Here is a 20,356-nt window from a genome sequence, read left to right on the forward strand (position 1 = left end):
TGATAGAATGAATTTCAAAATATTTTGCTGGTTACTTTTCCTACTCTGTTGTATAGATTAACTTGAAGTACAGCAGATATTTTCAGTTTCTTAAAAAAAGCACTTCCTCCTTCAGAAAAGCACATCAAGTACTGTCTGAAACAGTAGCAACTGCACCACATAGTGATCCTGCTCAGAGTGAACATTTGGAATTTTGCTTCTTACACCATGTGTTCCCTCACTTAACACTTACAAGCCCACTGTTGCTGTTGCAACTGCCTTGTCTTTACAGGGTGAGGAGGAGGAGGATGTGTAGAAGCCAATCAGTTAGTCAAAATCCCTTTTGCTCTTTCCCTAGAAGTGTGTAGGAAGTAATTGGATTACAAGAGTAAAGTTTGTTCCACAAAATACTGTACTTGTTGATACTTTCTTCTAGAAAGAATTTCTTTGTGTTTAATTCTAAGCTCATCTCTTACTAGGTGCCAATGTGAACAGAGCTACAGCCAACAATGATCACACAGTGGTGTCCCTGGCCTGTGCTGGAGGTCACCTGGCCGTGGTTGAACTTCTCCTGGCTCACGGGGCAGATCCTACTCACCGGCTCAAGGTATTCCCTTCCAGCTGTCATGTGTCATAGGTTCTCAAAGAACCACGTGGCTGATTAATGAGATACTAAATTAAAGTCATAGAATTGGATCTTACATGGGGATGCTACATCGAGGAGCAAAACTCATATTCTGGCTTTTGTTTCCAAAATCTCACTTCAGGATGGCTCCACAATGCTCATTGAAGCTGCCAAGGGAGGACACACAAATGTTGTTTCTTACTTGCTGGATTACCCAAACAATGTTCTGTCGGTTCCTGCAGCAGACTTGTCCCAGCTCACACCTCCATCTCAGGATCAGTCTCAGGTAAGGCATAAGGAAATATTTTTTAAACAGCACCATCAGTGTTCACAAGAAACACTTGCATAGTAATTAATTTCAAAATGAATGTAGACAGTGGAAGAAATTTTAAAAACCTTGCACTCATGAGAATGATAGAGAGTGAGAGAATTGGTTGATGCTACCTGCAGAGACCTGAAGAACACATGAGCTTTGTTCCCTTTTTTACTCCCTGGACAGGATAGTCCCAAACCTAGGATTTAAAAAGGATGTTGTTTTCTTTCCCGCATTTGCTCACTATTTTGATTCAACACTTCTAAAGCCTTGTGGTAGTACTCCTCACATGGTGTTAGTGATTCTGTTTGTTATAGAAAAGAAAATATATTGTGTAAATTCAGAATTCTGCAGTCTGAAGAGGCAGCTCCAAGGGAGATAGCTGATCAAAAGCCTAAGGGAATAAACAACTTTCCAGCCATCACAGCCTGGGATCTTGCACAGAGTAGCACAGTTAACTTGGACACATTGTCCCCAGTAAAAAAACAAGGGTTATACCAAGAGGTAGCACAGAATACACACTTGGGAAGAGTGAACAGGAGTGAACAGTAGTTCTGTACCTTTGTATTAACACTTGAAGATCTGATGTGCCAGAAGGGGTTTTTACCTGAGTGTGTGTGTGTGCCTTTGTTTGAAGGTTCCCCGTGTCCCGGTGCATACGCTCGCTATGGTTGTGCCTCCCCAGGAGCCTGACAGGACCCCTCAAGAGAACTCCCCACCTCTCTTGGGAGTGGTGAAAGGTCAGTATGTAGCCACTCAGAGAATATATGTGGTTTGGAAATGGATAGAATGGGGACCATTTTATTAGAGCTTATGAATAGTGTAGTCAATTCCATCAGTTGAACACTTCTAATGAAGTATAACTTAAAGCTATTTTATATAGTTTATAGTTTTTTTCCTTATTTTCTTGCATTCTACAGCAACACTGGTTGTTCTAACCTTATTGTGCTTATTCTAATTGAATAAGCATAATTCTAATAAATTTTTTGTGGAAGAAAATGCTTGTGGTAACTGCCCTAGTGCAGACAGATAAAAACGTTCATGTACTCTAGGTGTGGTGTTCACTTTTGAGTATTGTACATGTCTTCTAGAATAGTTGCAGCTATTATCCATGAACTTGATGCACCAACTTTTTCTGTTCCATCAGTAGCAATGCAAACATGTTGGCACTATAAAATACCAGTGCAGATCTACTTACAGGAGAGTTTTTGTTGTATAAGTAATAGTTCTCTTGCAAGTAATCATAACATCAGTTTTTGTTTTGAACATGGTCAAACTGATTGGTTAAAACTCCTTGCAGTTATTAAGTTGCAATTAAGGAGTTTGTTTCCAGCTGTGGATTCTGTAACAAAATCTTCCTATCTGCTAAGTCAGCTTAGACAGAGAAGCAGATTCTCAAGTGCAAAGTTACAAACTGCAGCTCCTCATGATCTTCAGTTTTGGATGGGGATCTTAAGCATTACAGTGTCCAAAGCTCCGATAGCTAGATCTGCTTGAATCCTTTTTTTTTGAGGAAGCACCGAGCACTTCCAGAGGAAACAACCAAACATAAACCCCTCAGGGGCACAAATAAAGAGAGAAAAAAGCATCATGTACCTGCTGGTGTCTGAATGTGCAGCTGTGCCCCTCTCCATGCAAATGCCATGTGTGTGACCTCTCAGATGCACTTGCTGTCTCAATTTCCTAGGATGTGCAACACTGATATTTCGGGTTTCAGAAAAATGAATACCAAACAGATGAAAAGAATATACAACTTCTGGTTCAAATAACCCACCAAAAAGCTTTATATACCAGCATGTGTGCCCTTCCAGTTCAATGCCTGTTAGCACTGCAGAGTGGGAGTGTTCTGGGAGCACATTTTGTGGTGCATGGGAATCAGTAAAGGATTAGTTGATGCTGAGTCAGAAGACTGAAGTTAAAAGCTAAAAGTTTCATTTAATTTAATCCAATTATGTAAGGCAAATAGTTGGCTGTAGTTTAGGAAACGGCTCTCATTACAAACACCTTATTGCCAGTGTCAGCACATCTTTAGGTGTGTTTTTTACAGTACTGTGATGTTGGGACTGGCACAGGGAGATCTCATTGTTCACAGGGGTTCAGGACATGCTTCATGCATGTCAGCAAAACTCATCTGTGCTGTGTTGCAGGAGATGCAGCAATCCCAAATGTGTCATCAGGCTGATGAAGCATTCCCAAAAAGTGTGCAAAGCTCTTATGTCTCTCAGATCTTTAGGGGGAAAATGGTATTTTTGTGCTAAATGCTGTGTGCTCATTGCAGTGCAGAGTTGGTGTGTTATGCTGAACTGCCATTTGTGACTTGTTACATCCATGTGGCTTTAATTCACCAGATTTCCATCACTAAACTTCTTGGGAGAGGAGGGGCAAAAGCAGGGGGTGAGTTGAGGTGTTCATTATTTGAGGCAGGAGAGCAGTCAAATTCTTGCATAACAAAATTGTTTATCTGGGGGAGAACAATTACTTGTTTTCAATTAGAAGTAGCCCCTGAGTTTTTGTATAAACTGTGAACTACTGGGAGGCAGGAGAGCAGTACCTTGCCTCCTTAACCTTAGGACATTAAGACTTTTGCTGGAGCTCTGTGAGTTTTGCAAGAAATGCAATAGTGACACTTTGTTTCCTGAAGACTTCTCGGCAAGTCAAATGGAAAATTTGAACACATTTAAGTGTTCCTATTACAATTCAGATATGAACGTGAGGTTTTTCAAGAGGAATTTATGGTCTAATTTTGAACTTTTTTATTATTCTTCAGTAAAGCATGGAGGCACATGGGATCATTACCATTTGAATAATTGCTTTGGCAAAGGATTTCATATTGGTGTTTAACAACTGAAAAGAGAAACATTTCAGAGGCAATAGTAGATCTAGAGAGGCTTAGATAAAGGTGACACACCAAGACAGTAACTTGGAAAGAACTAAAGAAAATCAGGTGAAAAAAAGGAGCAGAATTAGTTATGGGATTGACCAGACCTCAGCTCCTACTTGCTTAGGAAGAATTGTTCTCAGTGCACTCCATTTAGCACATGTCTGTTGTGTCCACGTAAGAGAAATCCCAGTTCAGCTCCTTTCCCTTCCATGGGGAGAGGCAGGAGATCCCTGCCTTGGTGGATTCTTGCTGAACAGGGGCAGGATTGCTCAGCAGCAGCTGTGGTGCAGCACAAAGATCTTTTTGGGTACAAAACCCAAGTGTGCTGTTTGCACAGGCCTGAGGGTCTGTCCCCTGCAGGGCTGTGCTGCAGCTCCACGTGGCCCTGCACCTGCTTCCCTGGGAGAGGGGCTTGGAGCCCAGCCCAGGGAGCAGTCCAAAGGAATGCTGCTGGATTTCTTCAGGAAAGCAGCTGCTCATAATCTCTTCTGCTTTGTAAATGCAAGTGGATGGTTCCTGCAGAGCCTTGTGTAATGTGCAGGGCTGGAGCACAGAGCACGCTCCAGATCCTCATCAAACATGCTGGGACAACAAGGGATGCTCAGGGAGCTGTGGAAAGCAGCAGGGTTGTTTTCTTAGTCAAAATGTTTTTACTAACATCAGCTGTTTTTAAACGTGCCAAAGTTCAAAGTAGTCTGGTTTTGGAGACTGAGGTATCAGGTTTTCAGTAAATTTTTCTCCAGATTTGTTGTACTTCATATATACTCTGAAATTGTGCTTACAAATGAAGTAATTGGCCTAAAGTGAGTACTTAAAACCTGTCAAGATGATGTCATGAGACTTTTCTAGTGTCATTTTTAAGTGGGCAGTAACTTGCAGTGGTTCTCATTTGGGGTGCAGGGTTTTTTTAGAATTACACAAGACCAAATCGACTTATTCAGGTGAAAGCTGCCCACATTTGCCTCTGGTCTCTGCGAAGGAGACCAGAGTTCCTCTAAGGTTGAGTGGTACTTTTGGAATCTCTAAGCTTTCTCAGATATTCAATATATGGTATTTCCTGGATCCCCATGCTGAATCTAACAATCTGATGGTGTGGAGAAGGGGAAGAAAAACAAACTCTGTGTAACTTCAATAGATACAAATTCAATAACTATTTTTTACTCTGATATCTGACTTCTATGCCTAGTACTAAGTTATGTATCCCAGCAGAGATCTCATGCATTGTGTGATTTAATGAAAATAGGGGCCAGGTTAACAGTAAAACTAGGAAGTTACATGACTTTCATGGAGGTAAAAATATTAGTAAGGCAAATTGATATTCCTGCTTTTCCAGCTTTTGCATTCTGATTTTTACCAGATTTTACTACTGCACAGTTCCAGCTCCCTGTTCATTGTTTAAAGTGCTTCAACATCTTCTGATCAACTCTTGCCATTTCCTCCTGGAAATTTCCTGCCTGGGTCAGCAACTAGCCCAGGTATCTGGGATGAGTTCCCAAGGGAGATTTCACCATCCATGCCTCCTGACTTCTGAACTTTACTAACACTTCCTTTGTAAAGACTTTTTTCTGCAAATCCTCAGCAGTGCAGGCAGGTGATTTGACACCCAGACACGTGTAGGTCCCCAGGAGCTCAAATGTGTAACAATCTTTTCATGGTGGTTTGTAAAATTCTGCTCCTTTGAAGCTTCAGTCACCTGCTTACCACCAGCTAATTCAATTACATCTTAGCAATTTTCCAGTTATATACCATGAACCCACCAGAGGAAACTTGGGAAGAAGACTTAAGATTGGAAAGAAACTCAAATTTTTGAATGGCTGAAAATGGAGTTCAGCTTGGCTTGGTTTCAGCTGTGTAGCCATTGCCTGTTGGATAGCATTGAATTCTATTCCCTGCAATTTTCCATAGAAACAGCTGCAGGAGTGATAAGGACTGGCAAAATGACTCCATGCTTCCAGGAGGGATACTGTGAACTTAAACTCATCATTCAGCCTTCTACCAATTAACCTCTTCTTTATAAAGAAGAATTCAGTATGTATGAAAAACCATGAAGCATATGAATTTGCTTGGGAAATGGAGGCTTTTTTTTTTTCCCAAATTAGCAAGATTATGTAATATTGTACTTTGCATTTGTGTGTGTATGGAGGAACTGATTGTTTCTCCAAGTCTTTAGAGAGGAGTTTCTTACTGATACAAATAATAGTTAAACACAGAATATTCATGAAAATTCAGTATTGAGTTAATTTTGTTCATGCTGATGAGGCTGGTGAGTTTTAATTGCAGGCTGCAAATTGAACTCTCAGCTTCTGAGTGAAGTCAGATTTCCAATAAGAAACCTCAAGTGCAAGAACAACGGACAAGCAATTGTTACAGAGCACACAAATGACATGATGATTCACAGATTTATATAACAAGGTCTCCAGCAGAGAAGATGTATTTGAATTTACAAATGTGTATCACACAGCTAACTTTTCTTATTGTCATTTTTTTATGCTGGAAAAAATATTTTGGGCTTTACTGTTTGGATTTCAATCCACTTTTTTTTTCATTTGACAATGACAATAGAAATTAAGGAGCTGTTAACAAATCTCAGAATTTTGTCTAATAGAATATAAAATATAATACAACTGAAAGGCATATAAGTTCTTTCCTGGGAGAAGTGACATCCTATGGATTATAAATCAGAGCTAAAAAAGCAACTTCCATGAGAATCATAACCACTCATGAAGAAATATGGTATCAGACTTGTTTGTTGGCAGCAAGTGTATAAATACTGAATGTATTCTAAGAAAAATTAAATTAGAAGAGCTCAATTGCTTGAGAAAGCCACCTGAGAACTACAGAACTGAAGGATATTTTTGCAGGTTCTTGCTCACAGTGTTTAGGGACTTTAGATGTTATTTGCAGCCAGAAGCATTAAAACCTGGTCATGGTGTCCTCTCTGTTTCTGGCTGCTCAAGAGACCAGCAGTGATGCCTGGGACAGGCTCATTGGGGTGAATGGGCTGCTGCAGCTCAGATCTGTGGGAGAAGTGCAGGAAATTGCTGTAGGCAGCACCTGTCACCTCCTGCAGAGAAGTGGATGGGAAGCTGTGTTTGGGCAGAGTAGGTTTTACCCTGAGTCATAAATGTTGGTCACAAACGTGGCTGAAGATCTGTGCATGCTCTGCAGGAATTGTGGTGGAGGCTGAGTTGGACAGGATAGGGACCAGAACTCATGGGAATGTGGAAATGCAAATAAAAGAACAATTGGTGATACTGTTCACAAAATAATTGGGGAATCAGTCCCTTCTCTACTCTGTGGCTTTCCTAGCATGCTCAGAACCACTCTGGGTTTGCTGATATTTTTTTTTTCCTATAATCATGGTACTGGATGGCAGATGGCATCTGTGTAGCAACATCTGGATTTCAGTCATTTTCAGTCTAAATAACTTACTTTCATATGAAACAAGTCTTCTAAAAGTGATGAATATATTTGCTTTAGAGGCCAGATTGACAGCTTAATGTTACTAGGTGGAATTTGGTAGTAGATTGATTGTGTAGATGACTGATGCTGCCCCCAAAAGATAAAGGTACAAAATAAATTAAAAAAAAAAAAAAAAAGGTTGCAGTGATTATGATCTGGCCTGTGATTAGATTCTTAAGTCTTACTGTATTTACAGATTTCAAAAGTGGAAGTGTAAAGTGTGTGTTCATAATTGTGTAATAAATGGGCACAGTATTTTTCAGGATATTGTAATATAGAGGAGATTTGGATAAAGCAGGAAATGCTACTTTTTATACATCCAATATTTGCATATTCAAAGCTAACAACAGTGTAGCTTCTCCACCTCTGGTTTGACCTGACTATTTTGGTGAACATGTCAGGTTTAGCAGATCTTTCTTCCTACCCCTCATCCTCTTCCAGTATCTCCAGTTCCAGGTTGCAACTGTTTTCTGGCATAGAAAGGGTGATCTAGAAACTGAAAAGTGGCCCTGCTATCTAATTAGCAGCTGATTAATGTGCATTTCTGTACCTTTTCTGGAACTTGAGAGCCCAGCTGGTCTCCTAGCACCTGTCTTCAGAAAGTCCCACCTTTGTGTGATGGTTCCTGGTTGGAGCTGCTGTCTGAGCCCAGCTCTCGAGGTTGGGTTATGCTCCTGCTCTTTCCTTCCTCTTGTGCTCCTGGAAAAGCTTTCCCATGACAGGCTCGTTTTCTCCCCAGTTCAGACTTAATTGACAGGGACAACATTAATATTTTATTATCTTGGAGGCTCTTTGAACTGCAGCTTTTCTTTCCTAGAGTGATAGAAGGTGTCCAGAGGTGCTGGGTTGTGGGAATGCCTGGTGTGAGGAGGGGAGTGAAAGGCACAGGAACCTTAGGGGTGACATTAAGCAGAGCAGGGCAAAGGGTTCCCACCTCAGCTGAAGGCAGGGTTCATTTGCAGTTTAGTTTCTATAACAATGGAGCACAGCTTAGTTTCAAAACAACCACACAGACAAGCCTTTCAGAGAATTTAGGTGAGTGCAAATGTATTTCTCAAGAGTGGTCTCAAAAACCTGTAAATGACACTTGTTAAAATTAAAGAATGCACAACAAAGCCAAAGAGGCCACAGGTTAGAGCAGGCTCAAGCTAAAGAGCCACCAAGCAGCACAGAGCCAGGGATTGTGAACTTCCCCCAAATTCCTCATTGTGTGCTCAGGAATTGCCTGGGCACTCCCTTATGGATCAGAGGCCGAGTAACAGCAGTGATGGGGACAGGAGCTCAGCTGGAGCTTCTGACCTGCACAGGGGATGCAGCTGCAGCAGGACCATCCTGAAGGGTGGCTCCAGGGCCTCTGGGATGCTGGGCTGTTCCCTGGGCTTGTTGAAGGGTGGCTATGGGATCCTGGGCTGTTTCCTGGGATTAGCAGGATTCTTGGTGTTTCTCATATAATTAGATATGGTTTGCTTTCCCAGGACTCTGCTGAAGATATGCAGTACAGAGTTGGTCCAATTCTATTTTCATATTTGTTCTTTCTCTTTATAAGAGAAAAATCTCACATTTGTTTGGTTTACAGTTGGTTCCTCCAAAAAAGATTCATTTCAAAGTGAGGTGTATGTGACTCTTGTTTTGATAGCAATGCAAAGGGAAGTTGTTTGTGAATTAGAGTATTGGTGAAGGATGTCCCAGAGAGAAATAAATCTATGTTTCAGCAAACTTTATCCTTCCAGGGCTAGTGACTGATCCACCACTTAATTCTTGCATCCAGACTTTCACTTAACTGTGCAATGTTTAGGTAACTTTATTAAACCATGGCTCAAACTGTACATCATTTTAGTTCCCCTTTTAATGATTTATTAATGAGTGAGTCTGCTTTGTAAAACTTCGAGTTTTCCTTCTTTTTTTTTTTTTAAGGCTTTATATATCAGTGTTTGGGTAAAGCAAATGAGTATTATCACAGAAAATTATTTAGTCAAGCTAAAACCTTTCACATTTTTAATTAAAGTTCTGACACTGAAGTAATAATTAAAATTTCAGCACTTAATAGATTCCTTTCAGTGAGATGTGACTGAGTTTCCCAGATGTGGCTTTTGGGGAAGCAGCCATGGGTTGCTTGGGGGCAGTCAGCAGTTGGGGCAGGGCTGCCCAGGTTTGGTGGGCCTTTGGTGAATGTTATTTTTAAAGTCTTTATAATGAACAGAATTGTTCATTTGTTACTGGAAAGGGAAGTGAGCAAGTTCTTAGTTAGGTCCCAGAATTTTTAAAACTTCACACTCCACTTGAAAGCACTAAGTTTGCAGTGGCAGGATTCTGCTTGTAATGTGAAGGTGAATGCTACAATGTTTAGAGAAATCCTAATTCAAAGTATCATCTTACTGTCAGGTTAGTCTGCTCTCCACCACAGAATCTTTCTGCTCCTAACCTTGCTGTTGGAAGTCAGCCTCTGGAAAATAATCTTACTTTAAGCTCTGCACACACAGAAGAACTTTGGGAACTCAGTAAATCATGTAAATTGCCTTGCTGTTCTTGCTGATTCCCCTTCCCAAGTGCATTGTCACGTATGTCAGAAATTGTCAAGGTTCCTTGTAAGATTAAAATAGCTGTGCTCAAAGGGATGTGAGGATCAGATATTGAAAATTCCATCTATCTGCTTTGTCCTTTCTTGTCTTAACATGGAGTGTAGGGTTTACCTTTCTGTGCTTTGACAGATGTGCAGTGTTAGTTGTAAAGATTTTTTTTATTTTATTTTTTTTATTACTATTATTTTTGGTGGGTGAGAGGGGAGGTTTGGGGTATCTTCAGCATGGCATTTTTTCAAACATTTTTCATGTGCTTAGGTGCATCCAAGCAGAAGTCAAGTTCCCTGCAGGTAGCAGATAAGGACCTACTGCCACCTTTTCACCCATACCAGCCTTTGGAATGCATAGTAGAAGAGACTGAAGGCAAGCTGAATGAACTTGGACAGAGAATTAGTGCTATTGAAAAAGCACAACTTAAATCATTGGAATTAATTCAAGGTGAACCTTTAAATAAAGATAAGATTGAAGAACTTAAAAAGAACAGAGAAGAACAAGTACAGAAGAAGAAGAAAATATTGAAGGAGCTGCAGAAGGTGGAAAGGCAGTTGCAGATGAAAACCCAACAGCAGTTTACCAAAGAATATTTGGAGACCAAAGGTCAGACAGACACACCACCTGCCCTGCAGCAGCAGTGCTCACTTGCAGGGGTCTTCCCAGAAGTGGAAGCTGATAAGGGTCTGCCAGAGGATAACTTTTCAGGGTTACCTCAGGTTGACACAATCTTGTCTAAAGATGATGAGCAACACCAGTCTCCACCACCTGCTGAACAAATAGAGTTTGTCCCTATCCAGCCTTTGCCAGCACCGCAATGTAATTTTTCTGGTAATTTAGGTTATAATGGGACAGAGTCTCTTGAACTTCAGAAAGCATTAGGGAATCAGCAGAATGTAGGACAGCAGCAGCAAATTGCTGGGCAGGGGCTCTTAGTTCAAGAACCAGACGGATTAATGGTTGCCACTCCAGCACAGACGCTTACCGACACTCTTGATGACCTAATAGCAGGTGGGTTAAGAAATATACCTATTTTTGCATTAATTTGTGTGCTCAGTTTCCCTCTCTCTCCTTCCCTCCAAATACGTCTTGGGGTTTTCCAGTTTGGGAATACTTGCTTAAGAATAAAGTTCCTGATTAGTGCTATTAATCCTAACAGTGACTTCCAATTCTAACATGATACTTTTAAATATCTTTTTTTCCAAAGTGCAAAACTTCCTGTACTGGACACCTGTTTTAGCCCCTTTGGCCTCATCTTTTTCTGTGCTTCTTTAAAAAGCTTCATCATGAGTAATTAGTAGTGCCCATTAGGAAACCCAAAAGCATGACAGATTTATATCTTCTGTAGAATTTTCTGTGCAGGCTTATCAGTGACTTTCTTCAATGTGGTAGCCATCTCTAGAAAGAGCCAAATTGTTGTCACTTTTATGGACAAACATGTCCCTCTCCTTGCTGCTGGAGCTTAAGCACAGCCTGGAATCCGTGCACAACCACTCCGTTCTGTGATGGCTTGTGTTTGCAGAATCCCTGCTAAACCCCAGGTGTTGTACAGGAATATCTGTTGGTTAGATGTTGCACATGGCCAAACCATGTCCTGTTAGCTGGATGAAAAGCAAAAACCCCAACATCCTTCCACGTGTTGGTGTGAAGAGGAATGGGAATGGCCACACATCGGGTTGTGTGAGTCCCCTTGTGCAGAAACAGGGATCACTTTGAGTCACTTCATGTCGTGGACTTGACTAGGATTGAGGTTTGCTGCTGGAGGTATGTAGGATATAGCAAGTGTTGTTTGGTCTGTAGTTTGTTTGGTTTTTTTTAATTCAGTGTTTTTCAACTTTTCTTTGTACCTTGTGCCTGTACCCCTGCCCATTATTTTCCTGTCTGTCTCCCCCTACCCCTCCCGTTTCATAGTCACTGCCATGTCCTCTGATGTCAAGGCTTGTAGAAGTGTGCAGGGAGATCTTTGGCCAGCCATTCCTGGGAGCCTTTGGAATGGTAGTGGCATCAAGTTCATGCAAGTCAAGATTACTTGTGACTTGCAGCCTCCTGTGGAACCCAGAGTTGGTGGAGTAGTGGGGTGGTTGTACCAGCTCCCATCCTCTCCTCGCTGTAATTCCAGTTATTTTATAGAGCATCAGCTTTAGTTCCCCCTGTTCTGGCATGGTGAGCCTCCCTCCCTGCTCCGTGGTGCTGTTCAGAATACTCAGCCAAGATTAAAACATTTTGATTACTCAGAATTTTAGTACTGGAGTGTATAAGGAGGAAAATTTGAATGGGTAACACAATAATAATCAGGAAGGGATTAATCTTTGGAATAGTTGCTGTTGCTGAGAGTTGAACGTGTCTGGCACAAGGCCATGGAGTCTGTACCCTCTCGTGGTCAGCAGCTCATTCTAGAGCCACAAGCTCAGTGTCCCCACTGTGAAAAGTGCTGCAGTCCAGCTGAGTGTGAGAACTGTGCTGTGGGAAAAAAGATTGCAGGAGACATTGGTTTGCTTTCTGAAAACAGCTACTGATTTTGCTAAGTAATCAAAGACATTTTTTGCTAAGACATGAGACTTACTTACTTCAAAAATCACTACAAATAGCACCTTCTTCTGTATTAGAAATGACATTTACAGAAATGCAACTTGAGGTGTCTTTAGCTTTTTTTTAGAATTCCAGAGGCTTCTGCAAAAATGTGTTGATGTTGCTTTATTGAAATATATTTTCTTCTGAAATTCATAAGTTTCTTTCACTTCCTTCCCCCTCCAAAAAAATAAAATAGTCAGAGATAGATATTTTTCTCACTTTGTAAATCCAGACTGTGTAAAAGTAGCCTCAATGTAAATTATAATCCTACTGTATCTCAGATTTATAGCCATGTGAAAACAAACTATAAATTTACTCATACTCTGGACTCCTTGATCCATATCTAAAATGGACTTTTGCCACAAACTTACCCATTAGTCCTTAATTTTACAGAGAATTTTTGAGCAATAAAAACTGCTACAAGATCTGTTTTTACGTGCCCACTACAGATGCCAGGTAAAATGGCTCAGGAGTTTGTGTCTGGTGCATGGGAAGCCTGGGTTTTAGGGAGCTTGTGTCCCACACTCAGGATGTCATTGAAGGCTCCCCTTGATCCCACTGCTGGAGCTGCAGTGATCTTAGTGAGTGACTCTGGGTTTAGAGGTTTTTGGGCATTTTTATTCTTTTTTAGTATTTCAGTTTGGATGGGGACTGCTTCAGAAGAGCAGAAATTATTTTTCCCTCTGAAATACCTCTTAGTGTTGCTCTTAGCAATATCCAGAGGAGACCACGGAGATGCTCCAAGGGCTGGAGCCCCTCTGCTCTGGAGCCAGGCTGGGAGAGCTGGGGGTGCTCACCTGGAGAGGATCCAGGGAGAGCTCAGAGCCTCCAGTGCCTAAAGGGGCTCCAGGAGAGGGACCTGGGACAGGACATAGGGAATGGCTTCCCACTGCCACAGTGCAGGGTTAGATGGGATATTGGGAAGAAATTCCTCCCTGTGCAGGGTGATGAGGCCCTGAGGTTGCCCAGAGAAGCTTTGGGTGCTCCTGGATCTCTGGAAGTGTCCAAGGCCAGGCTGGACAGGGCTTGGAGGAACCTGGGATAGTGGAAGGTGTCCCTTCCCATGGCAGGGGATTGAACAAGATGAGTTTTAAGGTTCCTTCAAACCCAAACCATTCTGGGATTCTGTGATGTAGGAGGCAAATCTTTCCAAGCCTCAGCTGGGACCAGTTGTAAGGGAGAGCTTCAATATCTGTAAAGCTATAAATTTGTATTTTGCTGACCAACTTAACAATGACAACATACATAAATGGAGTATTTATCTTACAGTTTTGCTGGCAGGATGTGTCAGCTGTGAGATATTTAGGTGGTGGATGTCAAGGTGCAAAGTGTCAAAGTGAAGCAGCTCTTTCCACTCCAGAATGTTTTGTTTGTAATGGAGTTTATTTTGATGCACTGCTGCAAAAATCTTGCACCTAATAGTACATTAAAGGTGTGACTTATTGCAGTCAAAATTTTAACCAGGTTTACAAAAGAGACAGACCTGGTGCAGCTTAGAGTGGGAAACCAATAAATTAATTTGGAACACTGCTATCATTTTCATTACTCAGTATCAGTCTGGTTTCTTGGAGCCTCTTGTCTTGCATATTTGGAGTTTCATTTCAGTTCACCTTCTGCATTTTCCATTGTAAATTTCTTAGTTGTAGTATCTGAATTGAGGCTTTTTTTCTGGTTTAGGGTATTAAAGATGAGGAACTTTTCTGTGTTGCTGGGGTTTGTCTCTAGTTGGAATATTTTTGTTTCTCTTTGTTTTGCTCAGCTGGTATTTTTAGTCAAGAGACTGTGTGTGCTTTTCTGTCCCACTCTCGTCCTGTGAGCTGGTGTTCCAAACTGAAATTTCAGGTGTGTTCTGAGAAACTTTGTTGCTTGTTTTTGACGTTCTGGTTGTAGTGGGTAATACAGAATTATGGTATTTTAAGGTAAGGATTTGGAAGGTAACATCTGAGTTACTGTGTTTGGAGTAAAACTGGTTTCTGGGACAAACTGGAGTGAGGAATGGGGAGCCATGAAAGGAGCTGCAGTTACCAACTGCAAAAGCCTCTGCAGGTTACTGAGAAGCTGCCTGGACAGGCTGAAAGGCTGCTCAGGCTTGAAAAAGGATGATTCTCTCTGTCCTGAAAATCCCAGTTCCTTTGAGGAAAGAGGAACTGAAATCTAAGTCCAATATTCCTGAATGCCAATGCTCATGTCGTGACAGCAGCTGGGTAGCCACAGTTTCAGCCTGCAGCTGAAATCTCATCCAGAGCTGCTTGCTGCAGGTACTGTCAATGCTCCAGAGCTGTATTTGGATAAAATACCAAGTTCTTGCTTTGTTTTGCTCATGTTTCCTTTAATATTTTTACATAACTTTGAAAATAGTCATCCATGTCTTTAAAGACCAGCATTCAGCTTCCAACTCATACAAACACAGACCCTTTGGAACATTGCAAGCCCTTTGTAGAACATGAGAAACCTGGATTTTGTCATGTGTAGGATAATTTTTTTCTATAAAGAAGTCTTTTGAATATTAAAGTCTATGGACACATCTAAAACCTTTGTCACAAAATTGGTATTTTTCTGGAGTCAAGGGCGAGCAGTGTCAGTGCTGCTTTCACTGCTAAGCTGTGGTACCACAGATGTTCTGTGTTAATGCCATGTTGGAAACATTGCTGCAAGGTCATTTTCAAGTTTAAAATCTGTATTTTGCTGTGTATTTTGCTAGGATAAATCAGCCCCATGAAACTGGAGGCAGAAGTTATCAAGCTTTTTCTGCTCCACAGGTCACAAATTATGCTGCTGCTCCATGGGCCTAGCTTGCCAACTACACTGAGGAAATAAAAAATACCATTCTGAAAAATCCTGCCATTTTGTAAACTCAGCAGTTATACAGGGGGTGATTAATTGATGGGTGTTGTAGGAATATTTGTTAGATTTTATTTTAGACCAGATTTTAGAGTATCAGTGCAGGGTTTATCTTCATTTCTACTGCCTTTGGTGTTCTCTCTCCTGTTTAATATTATTACTGTGCACATGAAGTGCTTAGTGCACACTCATATGTTTCAAACACACGATGAAAATCTAAAGTATGCAAGAAATACTTCGGTATTTTCAGTCATGGTTGTGAAATGCAGAGAATTTGTGGAACCTGTGACAGCAACACTGAATATATCACTTTAATTACTTTAAGACCCTTAATCTGGCTCCAGTGGAGTCCCTCTGCACACCCTGCTCTGCATGCACAGCACATTCATGTGGTTTTATGTGTAGCTGAAAAAATTGAGCCAGTGTCTTCCACTAGGAAGGACCAGCTTGATTTAATGTAAATCCTTAACAGGGTGATATGGTGTCTGTATTTTGGATGGAGTAATCTGTAGAAATCCAGTTATCTTGCATTTCAGTGCATTAAGCAAGAAAACAATCATGTTATGTTAATTAATGCTCATTTGTTGCTCTAAGTGATAATCCATAGTGAGCTTTTCAATTTGAAACTTTTAATACAGATCTGGTTTATTCGTGAAAGTTGTAGCAGGAATTCAGATCTGGTACTTCATTGCTTAAACATGGTAAAAAATGTTAATGCTGGTTTTGCCTATGCACCAAGGAGAAGTGTTTGCTTAAAAAATACAACTGAAAATGGAACCTCCCCAAATTTCAGTGAAACCCCCCCCCCCCCCGCCATGTGTTAGAAGCCAATGGGAGTGACCCATCCTGCCCTGCTTCAGTCTGTGTTTGCTTTGTCAGGCACTGGCAGCGCCATGGGCTGAGTCAGTGATGTTAATGGTCATGTTAATGGTCATGCTAATGAGGCTTTTCTATGACTTTTCCATCTACACCACTTTCCTGTGGGTAATTGTCAATGGAATGAGGAAGGTTGAGCTGGTTTGCATAATTTTTTCTCTCAGTCATACACAGGTTTGAGTTCATCCTTCATCTTCCCTTAACACTTGGACAAAAGCAAAATGCTGCTGCTGCTTGTTTCTTACCTGTAGCTGTTAGTATTTTCCTTTAGTTGCTTCTTCCAGGAATGCTGCTAAATCCTGTGTGTTTTGGAATAACTCAAGCTCACCGGGTGTTCCAGCTGATGCGGCTACACAATAGAGACATTTGGCAATCCAGCAGTGACAATTCTTGTCAAACCCAGCTGCTCTATCAGCAGGGATTACTGAAGCTAAAGCACACAGGGAGTCAGTGTGTAGGTGTGTTACACCTTCCTGGCAGGTAATCCAGCTGATTACAGAGATCCAGGCTCCACTTGGACTCTCATCAGTTTACAGAGCCTGCAGAGCCTGGCAGGAGTCCTGGCCCTGCAGTGGATGTCCAGGAAGATTTCTCTGCTTGTTGATTTAAAATTAGGTGAAAAAAATCTGATTCTCAATTCTTAATTTTTTTAGTTGTTTTATATATTAAAAAAAAGAAGATAAATTTGCATTCCTCGTGTCCCTGAGCAATGCTGGATCTTCAGGATGACCTCTTTTACAGGCTGTGCATCGATCAGAATAAATTTTAGGGAGCACAGGCAGTTTTCAGCTTTCTTATTTTTGTTGACTGCCCCCTCCTGTCTGCTTCCCTTCCACTTTCCTGGTTTGGTTTAACTCTGAGACATGATTAGTAATGGGAGTAGCTGTCAGTCATCTTGCTTTGAAAACTTTCTCTGGAGGCTAAGTGTGCACTAACCTTTATGTGAAAAAATTCGGGATTGCAGAATAAGACTGTATTTTTGAACATTAGGTTTGTGTGTTAGCAATAAATAATTTGCCTGCTAAAACTGAGCATATGATTGAACTCTTTAACTGAGAAGGCTACAACTAGAAAAGGGTAACTAATCACCTTCATAATTCACACTTGTATTGCATACAGACTAATTCATAAAATTATTTTCTAACTTATCACAGTTTGGAGACGATGCTTACACTGTTTAACTGCCTCAAAGCTGCTTTTTGTTTTTAGGAACATTCCATTTGTTTCCCCCGTTAATGTTTTAATATTAGACCATTGCAGTTTTATGAAACTTAACATTTTTCATATAAAACAGGACATTGCTAGGAGTGGATTAATAAGCTGGTGTTCATTTTCAGCTGTGAATAGCAGAGTGCCCAGTGGCTCCACCAGCTCCTCGCACACTACGGAGTCCCCGACGCCCGAGCCGTGCCCGCAGGCAGCCAGCAATGTGCCCCCACAGTCTGTGCTCCCCATGTACCCATCAGTGGACATCGATGCACATGTGAGTAGCTGGGGTTAGCTTGGAGTGGGCTTGCTTGAAAAAAAACCTAGTGGTGTTGTAGAAATATTAAAATTGTCTTTATTTTTAGTTTCTGAACATCTGTTTCTTTTTCTTTCCGGTGCGTGAAGACTGAAAGTAATCACGACACTGCTCTGACCCTGGCGTGTGCAGGGGGGCACGAGGAGCTCGTGTCTGTGCTGATCGCCCGTGGTGCCAATATTGAACACAGAGACAAGAAGGGTAAGTGAAGTAACACAATTTGACCCTGAACTACACCTTGAAAGAGTGAATTTTAAAATGTGAGCTGCATTCTTGCACTTCACGTAGTAACGTTGGTCATACCCAGCCAGTGAGCTGCTGTCTGCACCTGAGTGGGATCTTAAGCAGGTTTGTGAAATGTGAGGCACTTCTGTCCTTGCAACTCACCCTCTACAAATGACCTCAGTGAGCTCATGGGGATAACCAGCCAATCTTGGCTGTCAGGGCTGAGTGGTGGCAGTTGTCAGGTTGGGTATCATTGTTCTCAGGAACAGAGTTTAGCAAAATCTCCCATCTTTTAGAGCTAAGAGAACAGAAGCACCACACTACTTGACTGCCACTGGCAGTCAGCAGCACATGCAGGGTTGATGTGGTCACTGGTTGGAGCTTAATTTAACAGTAATTATGTAGAAAACTGTGACCTCTCCAAGGAGAGGAGTTGGTCAGAATTTAATCCAATCACTGCAAGCACTGTTTAAATTTCTTTTGAACAGCCTTTGGCTGGAATCAGAGCCTCGGTGTGACAGGGTCAGAAGAGGGTTGGGAAAGGCTCTGAAATTGTGGCATCCAGCAGGAGACCCCCAGTGTGAGGAAGAGACACGATCAATAGAAATCATTGTGAATCAACCCATTTGTGCATTTCTGCTCCTTAATAATACTTCTGAGATACTCAAGGTTGCTTTTTAATGCAATCTCCTGTTACTAGGTTTCACACCTTTGATTCTGGCTGCAACTGCTGGACATGTTGGTGTCGTGGAAATCCTTCTGGACAAAGGTGGGGATATAGAAGCGCAGTCGGAGCGCACGAAGGATACTCCGCTTTCCTTGGCTTGCTCCGGTGGACGCCAGGAGGTACAGACGTGTCCTCAGAGGCCTTGAGTTGTCACTTGCACATAGGGGGTTTTGTACAGTGTTGAGTTTCTTCTGTTGTTGATACATCTGACTTTTCCTGGAAGGTTTTTCACTCTTTCAGTGTAGCTAATTTAAGGGGTTTTTTTTTCGTCTTCCGAAAAAGAAGAAGAAATTTAAGACTTTTTTTCTTCTCTCCCTTGCCTATCCCAGTTTTGTTAGTTAATGGTCATGGTCACTTGTGATAACTTGTGGTCTTTCTTCAGTCAGTGTATCCTCACATGGTAAGTACTTCTGTGAGGGAGGCAGATATTTACTGAATAACTTTATTCACTGAGCACTTCCTTTTTCCATCTTCCCTGCTCTCAAACCTGAAACAGCTGGTGCAGGCACACAAGGAGAGAAACTGGGATGTTGTGTGGGCAGTATGTGGCTTTAGTGACAATGCACAGGGCTGATAAGTGCAGATGCAATGCAGGACACATTGTACCTGTCTTTTAAGGATGTTTCAGAGTTCTGTCAGATTTGTATGTGTGTGTTGTTGTCCAAATAAGATTTGTGAAATCCTTCATATTTCAGTTCATTTTTAGAAGATGGCATGGAGATGGCCAAGAGCTCTGTAGCAGATTAATATAAGGATTAAAATAGTTGGCCAGAATTGGAAAGTTTCCATTTTACTTTTGAATCACAGGTCTTTAACAGCAAAAGTGCTTCTCATAAAAAAGGCAAGATCAGCATAGTAGTGGCATTATATATTGAACAACTGAAGTCTTCTGTTCTTCTTCTTTGTATTTTTTCTTTATGCCAGAATCTACCTCTTATGTTTCTGGCTTAGCAAGCTTTTTTCTGGCTTGTTTGGAAATCACCTATCTTATATTAATAGTAAATTGAGGCCTACTTAAGTACAGTACATCAAAAAAATGTTTTCATCTTTTCCCCTTTTATTTCTCTTAAGCAACTTCTGATGGAGGAGTCCTTCCTCATCCTGGTTCCATTAACATCAGTCACTGATTTTTACCACTTTTTTTTTTTTTAAAAAGTTCAAAAATATATATAATATGGATAATCAAACTTGACTGAAATGTCATTTGAATTCAAGTTGTGAGATGAGTTTTTCTGAAAGAGCTGCTCAAACATTGTGAGATATGATGGGAGTAGAGTACATTTATTGTTTTCAAACTTAAGATTCCCAGGAAGAGCTTCACTTTAAAGCCTTGCAGTTTTATTTAGGTAAAACAATCTTTCTAGCAGACAAGTACTCAGCTGCTGGAGTCATGGGCTGTGGGGGCTGTACAGAGATAGGGAAAGGTCAAGCAGAAGAGGGTGGAAATTTTCCTATGGAATCTTTTTTTGTTGACAAAGGAAACTGGTAGCACTTTAGAAAGTTTGTGATAACATCCCCTCACTCCCTGGATAATAGCAAAGGCCACAATATGTCTGTTAATACTTGTCCTGTCTTTTCAGGTTGTTGATTTGCTGTTGGCCCGGGGAGCAAATAAAGAACACAGGAATGTGTCTGATTACACGCCGTTAAGCCTTGCTGCATCTGGTGGCTATGTTAATATCATCAAGATTCTCCTCAATGCTGGAGCAGAAATTAATTCCAGGTAATGTACCATGTGACCAGCTGAGCTGCAGGTGTGGCACA

The 20,356-nt window shown here is 41.3% G+C and overlaps 1 protein-coding gene across 10 annotated transcripts in view; it reads left to right on the forward strand.

Moving 5' to 3' along the window:
* Positions 1–20,356, forward strand: part of ANKHD1 (ankyrin repeat and KH domain containing 1) — a 99,515-nt gene that overhangs the window by 53,600 nt on the left and 25,559 nt on the right. For 9 of the 10 annotated variants that reach the window (XM_088173864.1, XM_088173865.1, XM_088173866.1 and 6 more), the window contains exons 12-19: positions 459–586; positions 747–890; positions 1,555–1,657; positions 10,098–10,841; positions 17,456–17,601; positions 17,730–17,841; positions 18,566–18,711; positions 20,173–20,315. In XM_088173864.1, the coding sequence (XP_088029990.1) occupies positions 459–586; positions 747–890; positions 1,555–1,657; positions 10,098–10,841; positions 17,456–17,601; positions 17,730–17,841; positions 18,566–18,711; positions 20,173–20,315 (1,666 nt within the window). The remainder of the gene's footprint in view (positions 1–458; positions 587–746; positions 891–1,554; positions 1,658–10,097; positions 10,842–17,455; positions 17,602–17,729; positions 17,842–18,565; positions 18,712–20,172; positions 20,316–20,356) is intronic. The other variant, XM_088173874.1, reaches the window with a different exon arrangement.

The sequence above is a fragment of the Sturnus vulgaris genome, chromosome 15 (assembly GCF_052056855.1).
Source record: "Sturnus vulgaris isolate bStuVul1 chromosome 15, bStuVul1.hap1, whole genome shotgun sequence".
Lineage (NCBI taxonomy): Eukaryota > Metazoa > Chordata > Aves > Passeriformes > Sturnidae > Sturnus > Sturnus vulgaris.